The following is a 14,700-nucleotide window of genomic DNA, read 5'->3' as shown; positions in this document are numbered from 1 at the left end:
CATATCACGCAACTAAACTAAATGATCCGAGGAAAATTAGACGAATACCAAGCACTAGGAAAGACTCGGTAATATTATAGTTACGGTAATAGGCGCCGACTTTTATTTTAGCATGGAGTGGCGGCAGGCGCGTGGCCATGGGGGTGTCGAGACTCACTCATTTTGGCCAGGGGTGTCTAGACCCCCTCCTTTTGAAACGCGAGACCCCGTCCTTTTGAAATCACCATTCTTATGCTAATATTCAGTTACAGTCGACGAGTCGTGTTGTCGGCGTTGCGCGAGCCGCGACCGATTTGCGAGATTATGTCATTGATTGCCGCGCGCTCGGCATTCGTCGCTGGATTGAGCAGCGATACATAAACAAGAATTATGATTACAAACGCGCGCGGCCAATCAGTAATTACCGCTTATCGCTAACACAATGTGTCTTTGCTTAATATTGAGTAGCTCACATCGCGACAATTGGTTGCTATAAAACATCGATTTTGAGTGCATCGCTGCATTTCCCGATTTACGTTGACAAAGCATAATTGGATTAATATTATGGGCACTGGAATGACTTCCAACTAGTAGGCGCACGCAATTAAATAATGTTTAACTTTGCGCTCCGAGAATATTTATCACGAAAATGATTCACAATCATCATCATCATCATCATCATCATTGGTTTATTAGCAATTTTATCGGTTCAATACACCACAAAAAATGCGATACAATGAATAGACAGGAAGATGTCGAAGCGACTTGGATTTGTCTATGGAATCAGAAACCCACCTTGGCCTAGGCTTGCGGCCCTCATCAATGCAAATAATGCACCTTGATTTGTACAACTAGAATGTATATTTGGTCGTCAAATCGTGATAGTGTTTCGAATCTACGTTTCCAATGATGAGGTTGAATCTGTACATCTAATAAGGATCGTTAGTTTGCTGAAGTCAGCCTGAGTACGTTGTGCGAAATACGGAGTAGTGATCAATTTTATTCGACTGTGCATGTGTGCAATCGGCCGGCATGGTTGCGCTGATGACGAAATTGCATGCATGTCGCAAACCGGCAATAATTACAATTACATGGTGTGTTAGTCTTACCTAAATAACCGGGTGCGGCAAAGGCAACGAACACAATTTTTCAGACGCGGGCATAAGTTTCAATCAAAAAGTTACATAAACACAAATATTATTACACTCAGAGATTGTTAATGTTTAGTGAAAGTGTATCTGCGGATGGTAGCAAGGCTACATGCGAACGCGCTAAATCAAACCACCGCCGATAGTGCACATGAGATATCGATGACCGATTTCGCATACAAATGATTGTCGCTAGTTTGCGGTACGCGGCATCGATGGCGCGAATTAACGAATTGGCGTTTCGAGGGAGCGGGTTTTCTAGTTCTAGAGGAGAAACTCCCCGGCTGCGCGCCAGGGATTTTAATGCCGATAACGCGCTGGTTAATGTCATCCCGGGACTTACGGCCTACGTAGGCCCGGATCAGCCAGTAGAATTTGATCGTAAAATGGTGCGCTTTTGATTATCCTTGTGTTATTGCAGTAAGAGCAATATGGAAGCATGCCGCGATCTTGTCAATGAAAATACATATCCCAAAGGTTTGAAATTCGATCCGTGATGTGGTTGCGCTTGACATTATTCGTCCAGCAATGAAGTTCATTGGAACATAGAAGGTTCCCGTTCAAACTAATCGAATGAATTCAGAAATTTCGCCCCCGAGAAGCTCGTGTTGCATCAATATTTGACAACGAAATTACACGTCGTGCACTGTACAATGCGCAGTATTAATAACACATCAAACACCGACAAGTGACACCTAGGTTAAAAATTGAGTGGTTTTTTTAATTCGGCCCTGATTGCGCCTGTTGGGGGCGCACTGAATTGTGATGATCGGGGATACTATCGTGTTGAGTATACTTGATGGAGTTGCGCGGTGGGTGGTGCCGTGTGCAGGGCTTTTGGACTTAGGGCTCCATTCGCGCTTGTTTTGTTAAGTTAATTTCATTCGCACATGCTGACCAAAGATTATTCTGCAAGGGGAGACGAAGATGCTTGACGGGGTTTCGTGGATGTACAACAAATTGACTATACTATGAAGCTTAAGCTATCACGTAGCCTACCTCGTATCAAAGGATTTTTTTGTATGGGCTCGTTTCGATTTCAAAAGTAAAGTCCAGAACTTTTAAGGAGAATAGGCGCAATGGAGCTCGCTACCAGAATGTGGCAGTATTTTGCTACGGTTTCACGGCCATGTAAGAGATATGGAGTGAGCACATCACAATTCTACCCAACGCAGGCCCACAAAACATGTATGACGCACGCGAACTCAAATTGGAGTGATTTTAGTTTCTGTATGTGTCGCCGTTGTACGACTATAATTACTGCGTACTCAGATTGCAGTAAGTAACGGGACTATTCCGTGCCGACAGCGGATTATGTGCATATTGAAGGGTTAACTATTCAGCATCGGTCATTTTTCTGGCCAAAGTCTGGCCGCCGCGTATGTTTTTGACTCCGCATTTTATCCGAGGTTTGTTGGCCTAACAGCACCTTGCAAATGTGAGTCTATGATGACGATAGTTTCTGTTGCCCTTGTGCCTCTCACTAATGGAACATTTCTTACGAACATATGATGAATGCTTAGCAAAAGAGAGCAGAAAGTCAATTTGACGTCATTTTCCAGCCTGTCGCAAGCTCAGACGGGCTGACATACTGATGTCGGCCGTTGCGTCAGTTGCTAAACCAGGTTTTTGGATACGTAGTTATTATAGCACGAATATAATAATTCGCTGCGGCTTGTGAGAGCTACGATCAGTCGTGCGTCCTAAATTGAATAAGTTTTTACAATTGTGTCTCAACTACAGAAGTTGTACTGCCCTTGAATTTCCTATTAGGTTTGTTTGAATCGTTTCACATGAGAAAAATTACCAGTTATTCACGATCTTCATTCGCATCATTTGCACCAATTTCATCATTCGCACTGATTTTTTTCACCCGCACAGGTGTGAGCCGTCATACAGTTTGAAAAAGCACTGGCCTATGGTTTGCGACAGTTGTGCTGGCGTGTGAGAATTTTCGTTGTCAAGTAACTCGCGATCAAGAGAAAAATTGTGTGAACAGAAGGGAAATATGCGAATTGCGTAACTATCAAAATTACGACTGATGTAACTAGTAGAAGTGTCCCTTATGTAATTTAAATAAAAGAGGGTTGCGAAATACGCCATTTTTGCATAAGTTTGCAGGCAAATTATGGTGCAAACAATGGTGCAAAATGATGAGGTATGGGTCCGTGTGAATTTTGATCAAGTAATAGTGGAATTTTACACGAAACGCTGTGAACATACAGCGCCAGTGTTGCGCGAGGCGCTGTGAAATTACAGAGCCATTGGTGCACTGGGTGCTGTGGAATTATGGCGTCATTGAGTAATAGTGGAATTTTACACGAAACGCTGTGAACTTACAGCGCCAGTGTTGCACGGGGCGCTGTAAAATTACAGAGCCATTGGTGCACTGGGTGCTGTGGAATTATAGCGTCATTGAGTAATAGTGGAATTTTACACGAAACGCTGTGGAATTGCACCGCCGGTGTTGCGCGGGGCGCTGTAAAATTACAGTGCAGTTGTTTCACGAGAAGGTATAGAAATTGAACGCCATTGATGCATAAGGAGAATGTACTCGTATTCAAAACTTGGACTCCCGTCATGACAAGAAATGCCTTTTTTAACATAGGTAATTGGTTTGGTAAGGGAAGGGTATATATAGTCTCAGGAGTTGTCGCAGATAGTTAGTCATCCTTTGGGGTGGACTCAGGTGAGGACTTAGTGAGTCATCCTTTGGGGTGGACTCAGGTGAGGACTTAATGAGTCATTCATATGGGAGGACTCAGGTTAGGGTTAGGGTCAGTCAGTTAGTCATCCTTAGGGTTCGACTTAGTTAAGAACTAAGAGTTAGTCATCCTTCGGGGTCGACTCAGGTAAAAACCTGATCAGTACGCCTTTTGGTAATATGAGTAAATCTTTCTGGGATGGACTCGGGTAAGAACTTAATATTTTTTTAAGCTGTCCTACTTACACGCATGTTTTATACATATATATGATAATGTGCCTTGACCTCTTGGTTGTATTTCTATATGTGGGACGCTACGTCTTGTTGTGTTTGCGAACCTATGTGGTGCAGTCGCTTTTAGTTACCGCCGGAAGAACATTGCCGTTGTTTTAGTTTGTTTTAATAAAAGACTTGCGCTAACGTGTCAACGTTATATACACCGAACCGCGGAACAAGAAGAACGCGCGCCAACGACAGAGAACGCTATAATAGCATGTTCAAGTTCATTGTTCACTCACTGATATGGCCTACAAATTTTAACAATTCTTCGAGCAGGATTGTGAAAGGTTCATCGACTTCCCAATCGCATTGATGTGGGGTGTTCTGACTCTGCAATGTGCAATACGGTATACGTCATGACTACCCGATTACATTTGGCCGTATACGGTACGCAACCCGTCACCGCAAGACCTGCTGTATTCGCGGCGAGTTCTGTCTATGACCTGGCTATACCTTGACGACCATATATGTTAGGCAATTGGGTTACTGCTAAAGAATTGTCCAGAATAGTTGCTGGCTTACTGAGAAGTCAAGTATATTCATTATGGCATTAAAATTACGATGTACTACCGCAGCAAACTAGACGCTGGGTAGCGGACGGACGCCATAGAAATTTACATTCCACTTTTTTTAATACCGATGAATTGGTCGGATTGTCCAGATACTGGCTTCTCAAAGTCACCTTGCCCCGAATAATTGAGTGGTGATCAATATTGTTTTGTTTAATGGAAAATGTATTGGCTATAGTCGGGTAGTGGCATGTTGTTGCGACGACAAGGGGTCCGATTCTACGTGTTTGATTAGTGCGGGTATAACATCACAATTGTTTTCCACTCAGAAGATATGGCGCGGAGTCACGTTTTGCTGACTGTTGGTATTACATGTGCATGTGCAATTTTAACAATCGTAAACGTGTATGATTCCTGCAGCTTCTAGTTTTGGCACTGAATTGACCGCCATATTCTCATCATGCAAGATTGCAGAGAGAAGATTGTGGCCGGCCGAAACATACTCCAGATGAGTTGATATGACAAATCCTTAGAATTGAATAAGAAGTGGATGCGGTGGTTTCTGTTTTGTTTTGGGGTATTCATGGTGTTTGTCGACTACTATGGTCATTTACACCAGGCCGATATTCTTCTTATTTTCCGTCACTGCCGACTTATAGCACGGCCCACCTCTAGGCTTTTATAAGACACCGCTGACGCGGATGAGGTGGCGAGGAGGATGGATGCGGTGGTCTATAGTATCGAGATAGATTTGGTCGATAGTTTGAGATATACTTCATTCCGCCATTTTTAGATATAGAAATGCCCTTAGCTATAACTTGAGATAATTCGGAACTAGTCCTATATTCCCGGATTGTTTAAAAAAGTGACTTGAATTTAAATTAATTTAGCAATATAAATTGGACAATTCGTTTTTTCAGGACCATCGAATGGACACATATCATAAAGCTGTGATTTTTCCGTAATTGATTACGACGAAGACTTCGATTTACAACAGTCGTGATATTGATCGATTATTTTGCATTGATAATAATTAATTACTTTGTAAAGGTATGATTACCAAACTCTTAATATCACTAAAAACTGAACGAACTGAATGATTATTAAATTGCGGGATAAATTTAGTTATCTTCGGAGTTGCAAACCCAGCTGATTGTCATATCGCAACTATTAGCCATGGTCATCGATGGCGGTGCATCGAATCCCAGCAAACACAAAACTTATTAAAGATATTTTTTAAACATCTTCCATGAGTTCAAAAGATGTCCTTCACTGAACTGCAAAATATATACATTTGTCGACAGAAATGGATATATATAAGATGTCCTGTAGGACATCCTCAAAGACATTCTGATGGACATCCTCAAAGATATCCTGATAAACATCCTCAAAGACATTCTGATGGACATCCTCAAAGATATCCTGATAAACATCCTCAAAGATATCCTGAGAAACATCCTCAAAGATATCCTGATAAACATCCTCAAAGATATCCTGACTAACATCCTTAAACATATCCTAGAAGAGATTTTTTGTATAACTCGACCCTGTGTGACCCTGAACCCTGGTTGGCTAAACCTGCTATTTGCTGGACTTCACATATGAACGAATACGAATCGCCAGATTTACAAATCATGTATGGCTTTTTGTTCTGTATTATACCAGTTCAAAAAAAAAAATGAACTGGACTAGACCTCGACGGAAAATTGGAATAAAAATAGATGAAGAATCAAGGTAAAATAACAGTCCGTGACACAACATACGTTAGCAAGAAGTAGGCAGCAAGAGGTAGGCCTTGATTCAGAATTAAAACTAATCGCCAATTTTAAAAATCATGTTTATGGCTTTCTGTTCTGTATGAAATCAGAACAAAACACGCCAAAAAAAACATGGATGAAGAAAATACGTTAGCAAGAATTGGGCCTTGATACAGAACTGTGCAATCACTTCAGCAAATATTTCTGCATTAGCATTAGTCTATGTTATCGGTATCGGAATCTTCAGCCTCCTCGATAACAGTCTTGCTCCTGTTTTCTCCTTTATCGTCATCCTAAAACATAAATGAATTGATTACTTCGATTGATTAGCAGTAGAGCAAAAGTCATTATATGTGTTTGGTTGCGAGTACAATGGGACGGTCATGGCAAGTCACATTCATCCAAGGATTCCGAATCGCCTTTAGGAAGTCACGACGACCTTGGTGGTGTGTGTTGTTTGAAAATGTTCTTGAGGCCCATCTCTTAGCACAGAGTAGAGTCGTAGTCCTTTTCAATGTGTGGTAATCGCCACCACCGATTTGCATATTTCTCTAACATAAGCACCTTTTTATCTTACTAATCATATTTAAATGTAGACCTACAGGGACAAGAAATCGCGCTAAGCACGACAAAAATATTCAATTTGATTACATCTACTTCAACAAACGACCAACAAAGTAATTTTGGGTCCAGTCGAGCTATCCTAATTGGGTGTTTGGAGTGTGACAGTTACGGCCCTGGAAGATCGTATAACTCATCGTTATCGTTCTGGGCCAGCTTCAAACATTTCTTTGGTGAATGGGATAGTATAGCTAGCTGTAAAATGTACCTAATATATATACCAGCGAAGTTTCCAATCCCTAATTTTGTATCTCAATGATTTGACTTCTACACGTTGGAATTGAGCCATATTTGCCATGCATCTTGTTCGCCACCGAAACAGCCGGCCCAATGTTCCCTCTAATTTTTGAAGAGTCTGCACACACTCACCAACTCACTGCGCGGTCCCTTCGACAGTAGTACGTAACGACTAAAAAAATGACATCACTTCAGATTTTTTCTGCGCTTTTTCTGCGCTGAGACCAACTAAGCACTGCGTAATTGCTCACGTGTGCAGTAGGGCTGTTCAAAAATAACTTTTTTCCTCGGATTCCAGCCATTCACTGATTTAATTGTCAGGTTACCCTAAAAACGCTGCACACCAAATTTGGTTCGATTCTAACAAGTATAGGACTCCGCAGATCCAATTAAAATTTTTAATTTATTATTGAAAATTAAAAAAAAAATTTCCCAATTTTCCTGCCAACCCCATGAAATTGTTGAGCTGTCTTCAAAGACGTTGCAAAACAAATTTGAGTCAATTCCGACCAGTAGAAGCGGGTTTATGTGAGTTTTTCGTTGATAAATCGCGGATTATCCACCAATCAAGGATAATCCGAGAAATTAAATAACTATAATTTTTTTTAAATTACATCACGTCAAAGTTTGGAAACCACTGGTATAGTGTTCTGAAGATGAATGGTAGTGGCCCTGGAGGTAGCAACGATTCACTTACGGATAAAGAACGCAGCTGTCACACAGACGTCAGATTCATAAACAAAATTACCTTGCAAGCTCCAATAACAGTTAGAAATCGTCCCACTTTAGTTGTAATTGTTGTACTGTCGGCCGTAGGATGAGCCACTTTACATGCTCCTTCAAAGAGAATATAAGTAGATCAGGGGCGGCATTACAAAACAATGCGGCAAATCGGAATCTCCGCCAGCGGTAACAATCTCTCTCGAATGTGATCACCCCATGGTGTCAAAATTGGTATTTCAAAACATTCCAGACTCAACATGGAGTTGCGCAATCAACGCACTTGCTTGTGATTTCGCCATGTCGGCAATGTCAGTAGAAGATGACTTCAAACGAGGGCTTATAAGGGTGTGTGGTCAGCAACGATTTGCAATTTAGCTGCGATGATCTTTCACAAGAAGGGAAAGCAAAATACCCTAACTCTGTAAAAATGCTCTCGAAGACATCGTTATCATGGGTTTTGAAATCGCGATTGTAATATCAGTAACAACTTACGTTTTATAGTCTTGTAAAGAGTAAAATTTTGAAAACTTCTTTTTTGTCCATTTTTGCTTCTTTGACCTTTTAGGCTGAACAATTGCCACACATCTTTTACAGCTATGCTTGTCATGATATTTCTGACCGTTGAGGCCAATTGTTCACCGTGAAGTCCTTTCAAAGCAGATACCTGTAGTACAAAATACAAATGGCAAAAAATAAGTAGGGTTTTTTAAAATAATATGGCAGGGTTTCGATATTTTTCGAATTCACTAATATAGCATCAATTCATTATGGTTAAGTACATGCGTAAATGACGACTATACCCTCGAAACCCCCCCTCTGGCTACGCGCCTGCATAGACATCAAATAACTTGATGGAACGTTGATCTTGACGAGAGGTTAGATCAGGGGTGGGCAACTTCTCCAGTCGGCGGGCCGGATATAGGCCGGATTGCTGAATCGATACATTATTCGCCCATTTATCCACATATACAATGAATAAATCGTATTTAATGAATGTATTACAACGACAGCAATGTCACTTCAAATCCATTTCCCACCGATAATGCTGAGGACAATGTGAATTTGAAAATAACATTGTCATGCAGGCGCCGCCATGTTTTTTCTCCCTGATCAATCAACACACGGTGCAATCCCTAATTAAGATTTCATAAGGCGTTCAACTCTGTGGCCTAATTAATCTCGTTATTGAATTCATGAGCCCCCACTACACTATTATAGACAAAAGTACAAAAACATTCGATCACAATGAATGATTTCAACGACCACCATCTGATGATATTATATATAATCCAGCACTGTCACAATAGCTTATGATATTCGCAAAAGTGCAAACCAAGTTCTATATATACTTTGTGACATTTATACCATACATCATATACCTATGTTTCGTATGAAGCATATATAAATTACCATCTACAGTTAAGTTTTCAGTAATCCTCTGAAGGAATATGGTTGGTTGAGCCTCAATTTACCACGATTAATTCCAGAACGCAACTAAACCTAACATACGACTGTATAGCTGTAAGCCGCCATTACGAGAGCGCTTTGTCTGCCAGTATTCCGCGCCAAAACTTATGTGAACTCGCAAGGGAGAAACGGCCTCTCGTTTACACTCCGGATCAGAAGCCGGAGTCGTAGCAGGATTTCAGCGATTTCAGCCGGACTGGATGCGGATTCTGAATTTATTTCGACAGTTGGATTTTAGCAACATTCTTAATTATAATCTTAAATACGATATCATGATTTTGGTAGAAGTTTTTGGGACGCAGAACCGGAAATTCTCCAGCCGGATTTTGCTGACTTTCAAATTGCCTTCCAAAATTTCGGAGCCGACCAATTCCAATTATACACTCTATAATACCCATCAACCACCGAAAGCAGCGGAGGCCATCACAGGGTATGGACAAGACATGATTTGGACTTGACTGGACAAGAACAAGATATATTTGTGTCGTGCTTCAGCACAAGGTATGGACAAGATATGATTTGGACTTGACTGGACAAAAAAAAATTGATTCGTGCTTCAGCACAAGGTATGAACAAGATACGATTTGGACTCGACTGGACAAGAACAAGATATATTTAAGTCGTGCTTCAGCACAATGTATGGACAAGACATGATTTGGACTTGACAGGACAAGAACAAGATATATTTAATTCGTGCTTCAGCACAAGGTATGAACAAGATACGATTTGGACTCGACTGGACAAGAACAAGATATATTTAAGTCGTGCTTCAGCACAATGTATGGACAAGACATGATTTGGACTTGACAGGACAAGAACAAGATATATTTGTGTTGTGCTTCAGCACAAGGTATGGACGAGATATGATTTGGACTTGACTGGACAAGAAAAAAATATATTTAATTCGTGCTTCAGCACAAGGTATGAACAAGATACGATTTGGACTTGACTGGACAAGAACAAGATATATTTAAGTCGTGCTTCAGCACAAGGTTTGCACAAAGATATGATTTGAACATGACTGGACATGAAAAAGATATATTTAAGTCGTGCTTCAGCACAAAGCATGCACAAGATATGATTTGAACCTGGCTGGACAAGAAAAAGATATCCTGACAGGTTCAAAAGACATCTAGTGTTTGCTGGGATTGTGTCAACCAGTCGGTAACAAATATATTGCAATGAGCGAGCGCTCTTCGCGACGATAACTCGCAATATCTGAATTGTGTTAATATTGTGTGTTACGTTCACACAAGCAATAGTCGCTATAACAGACTTTCGCGTTCATTTTGGCCTGTCTTTATCTCGCCCTAGTATTACAAAAAATCTGATTTTGTCAACAGCTACTAGCTTTCATCATGTTAGCATGAATGCGTTATAATTGAAAACAATTAATAGGGTCGAGAAATAGCTCATAGCAGCGTAAAGTAAATAAATGGCATCACTGAGCATAAATGAGTACGTGCCTGTTGCTATATCTGCGTTGCGTTGCATGAGTTGCGCGTGATATGTTGATACCTAGATATTCCATAGTAGTGCCTTTATTTAAAATCATTCATGTATAGTGCTTGTAAGGACAATTAAATTAGCTTCAGTGAAACGAAACGCACTAATCCAAAATATTAGCTTCAGAAATGAGGCAGCTTGTCGCAAGGACAAAGCCGAAATGGCGACTCGAACTGAAAATATATTCAAACCTATATCTGAACCCCGTCGCCGCTCTAGGCTATACTATTTCGGTGAAGGTTAATACAATTCTAAACTGGATGGCAATGCAGCCGAGCAGTTGGTCTGTATTGCGATAATCGTAATGTGTCCAAGTGCTCGCCGAGCGCCGAGGCCATTCGTTGAATATTGTGTCACACAAATGTGTCCATTTTGTGCTACCATGTATTACTGAGCTTATATTGTGATGAATTTCACGTCGTAGCGTAGAAACGCCAGTGTTAGTTCGTGCCTTTCCATAGGCGAATCGCAGTGTCACTCGTTTTCAAATGCATAAATCCGCACTTCATGGATTGCAGCTAAACACCGTAAAAGGTCGTGGATTTAAGCTCTGACCCAGGCACTGCAAATCTTATATTTCAGAGAATGCCTACACTGCCCCTCCAAATTGTTAAGGTAAGGTATTTTAGTGTGAGATTATGAACAAGACTAGTACCTAAAAAATAGGCTGCACATAAAAGAGCATTTAGTAAGATGAATTGCTGTTGCGTAAGCAACAGATATAATGACCCTAAATAACTCTCAATAAAATAAAAGTAAAAATTCTTATATACAACAGAAAAGTACACACATCAATTTTTGCGAAATTGATGTGTCGAAAATTGAGTCCAAGGGTTCACGCTTTCGTTTCATGAGATCGATTGCGTCAACGCTAAATTTGCAGAATGTGTTCGAACTCTATTGCCGATACTCACTATCGTGCTGAGTTAACAAAAATGCCGCCATTTTGTATTTCGAATTTGCGCATGGGTTAATGAATGAACAGTCGAATATGCTTTGTGGATTTGGCCGTTGTGTTGACAGCACTTTGTGCTTATCTGGAATTGTCGTATGTATGTCAGTAGTTAGCTATACCATCAGGTTGTTTTACCGAAAATGGCGCCACCATTTCTTCATGTATGCGAACTTTCGCAGTGAGCTGAAGTATATATGATATATGTATGTATGCCTATTGCATATCCATGCCATGTATGGTGCCCACATGAATTGTACATCCAGTTGTAATATCCAATGGCTACTTATGTAGACAGAATGAATGTGTCCTCTAGTTTTGGCAAATTTGTGGCTCTACCAGTGTAAAGCCACTAGCACTCTCGAAACACGGCCCAAAACGAAGCATTCATTATCAGACTATATCCACAAAACAGGACATTGACGATTTATTGCGGGATGTTCTGAAGTCTTTTGGCGTTGAAGGGTGATGTTCACATGTCCCCCTGGAAGCTCTTAGCCTTATAATGATTGGATCGGCTGCTTGCCACAGTTGCAACGTATACAGAACTAAAGCAGTGCGATAAAATAGGATCGACTGCTAGCCGAAGTTGCAAAGAATACAGAAATGGAGAAGCCCAATGAAATATGCTGCAATAGCTCCATGAAGCCGATGAACTGAAGACGAGAAGAGCCAAGGGCGTAGAGATATTGCATTTGGAATCTCTACCTACGACGAACCCTCAACAAACCCCGTGTTCTGTTGGAGCGCCTGATTCCCGAATCGACACGAAAAGTACTTGATGATCATAAGATGTAAAGTACTCAAACAAGGGGTCGGTTTCTGGATTGACTTCGGTTCGATAGCTACAGCTGGAAGACTGGGAAACTCTTATAAAATACGATGGTCTGCAAATTGGTCAACTTGAACGCTGAGTGTTCTTTTTTGTGGCATCTATTGGCATGTTTCTTGAATATTATATGTGCTTGTGTTTTGAGGCAGGAAAGGCCTTCACATTTATATGTGTAAACTAACCTTGGAGTATTGAAAAGTTATCAATCATGCATGACATATTTATAGGCCTAGCTTTTATTCGTATTCGGATAGACCCGTACGGGACGATGTTTATAGAAGCACCCTATTTTGTGTCCATAATTGGTTGATAATTATTGGAGTATTTGGTTGTATTAAGCTTTGGCTATGTTATGACTAGTCTTGAGGCCTCTGGACCTTCAAGGTCACTGCTTCGTTCGATCAAGCTGCAGCCAATGCTTCAATCAACGTCGTCAAGTTCTGGCTGTGCATGTCGAAGATTGTGGAAAAGCCAGGAGATGGGCTTCAGCACTGTGAAGAAAATCGAACCAAGTGTAGACTATACTTGCATGACAAGCGCCATGAAGCTACACTATAAACAAATGGAGGCACCAACTGACGGACTTCCGGTGCGGTGTGTCATTTCCTGGCAATTTCAGTGGACGGGGGAGAGTCTGAAGACGAACACTTCGATCACTGCCTCCTTTGGGAGAGCAACACCTCCTGGGCCGCTTAGAAAGATCTCACCGCGTCAACTTGTCAACGCAGGCCAGGCTCCACCACTACGCCGCGATCCTTCTCGTATAGCTCGAACCTACCAACGTCATGACCTCCTACCAACGTCATGAATGGGAATGGACCTGGTAGGCGAGGACAGGGCCCGAGGCCTATACTAGTACGACCCCAGACTGGGCGTACCGCACCGACGAGACCTGAGGTGCAATCGACAAGAACTACGGGGCCTCCGCGTTTTAGCCAGGGACCGGGAAACTCGAACCGAAGCCCTCGAATGGCAGATACGCAGGACTCCGTGGTGGGTGGGGACGGATCACAGATTACTCCATCTAGCAGCCGGGAAGCCCGCAACATTGCGGAGAGCCAAGGTGAAAGGTACAATTTTCTTGGAAACCCTAATATTTTCGCACCTTTAGGCTTGTATTTGAATCCCTCTCAAGGCCAGTCACTCTCGGTGTGTTATTACTGTAAGGCCCCGGGACACCAGTCCCGTAGTTGTGTGGCTAAATTAATACTTTGGCTAAACAATCAGGTTCTTGCCCTGGGGGGAAAGTACGTAGCGAGCACGTCCAGTGCCCTCAAATGTTAAAGAATCAGCAGGACGTAATTGGAAACCTTTCTTTACAAGAAATAACATACTAACAATTGGACGGGCTTGACCAATATCTTCCCACCTCATTTACACAAGGGACAGCTTTGTGTGTAACCTATTATGATACTAGGCCACAAAATCAAGATAGAACCCACTGGCATGATAGGGATCAATGGGGTCCTCAAGGACCGTCTGCACACCCAACCCGGGGTAATAGCCAGGTGGCCTGGACGGAACCTCAATATCATAATCGTCCACGTCGATATGACGCTTTATATTGGACGGATGATGAACTGAATCAAGGTATTCGACTCTCAAAAATCGCTTCGGGGTGCTGATTGATCCGGTAAATCAGTTCCCAGATAATATACTACCCCAACACACAAAAACTGTACATAATGATTCCCTACCCCTATTTACGTTTCTTGATACACCGGATGACCATTTGCAGCCGGATTTTACGGAACTGTTCGGCGGCCAACTCTTGTATTTATTTGATAAAAAACTAGTACAAAATTCCTGGCTGATACGGGAAGCATCCCCAATTTGATAATGAAAAATGTCACGAATACTAAATACCCACGAATTTGGGATGAGCGCCAACCCTTAGACATGAAATTGCGTGGTATAGGTGGCTCATCCCCCGTTGATTCCTTGGTAGTGATTGATTTTGACGGTCTGTCGGTTCCATTTGCGATC

The 14,700-nt window shown here is 41.7% G+C and overlaps 2 protein-coding genes across 3 annotated transcripts in view; one reads left to right on the top strand and one right to left on the bottom strand.

Moving 5' to 3' along the window:
• The window catches only part of LOC145436402 (uncharacterized), a 493,503-nt gene that overhangs the window by 339,507 nt on the left and 139,296 nt on the right, over positions 1-14,700 (top strand). The gene's annotated exons all lie outside the window — the stretch shown is intronic.
• Positions 6,257-9,771, bottom strand: LOC145449602 (uncharacterized). Its single transcript, XM_080327997.1, has 4 exons — positions 9,368-9,771; positions 8,450-8,621; positions 7,983-8,071; positions 6,257-6,669 (listed from the first exon to the last, which is right to left on the bottom strand). The coding sequence occupies exons 1-4, from the start codon at positions 9,368-9,370 to the stop codon at positions 6,592-6,594; spliced, it is 342 nt and encodes a 113-aa protein (XP_080184123.1). The 5' UTR covers positions 9,371-9,771; the 3' UTR covers positions 6,257-6,591.

This window comes from Botryllus schlosseri, chromosome 1 (assembly GCF_051294905.1).
Source record: "Botryllus schlosseri isolate E-star chromosome 1, Bs_hap1, whole genome shotgun sequence".
NCBI classification, from domain to species: Eukaryota; Metazoa; Chordata; class Ascidiacea; order Stolidobranchia; family Styelidae; genus Botryllus; species Botryllus schlosseri.
This window is presented reverse-complemented; position numbering and strand designations above follow the sequence as displayed.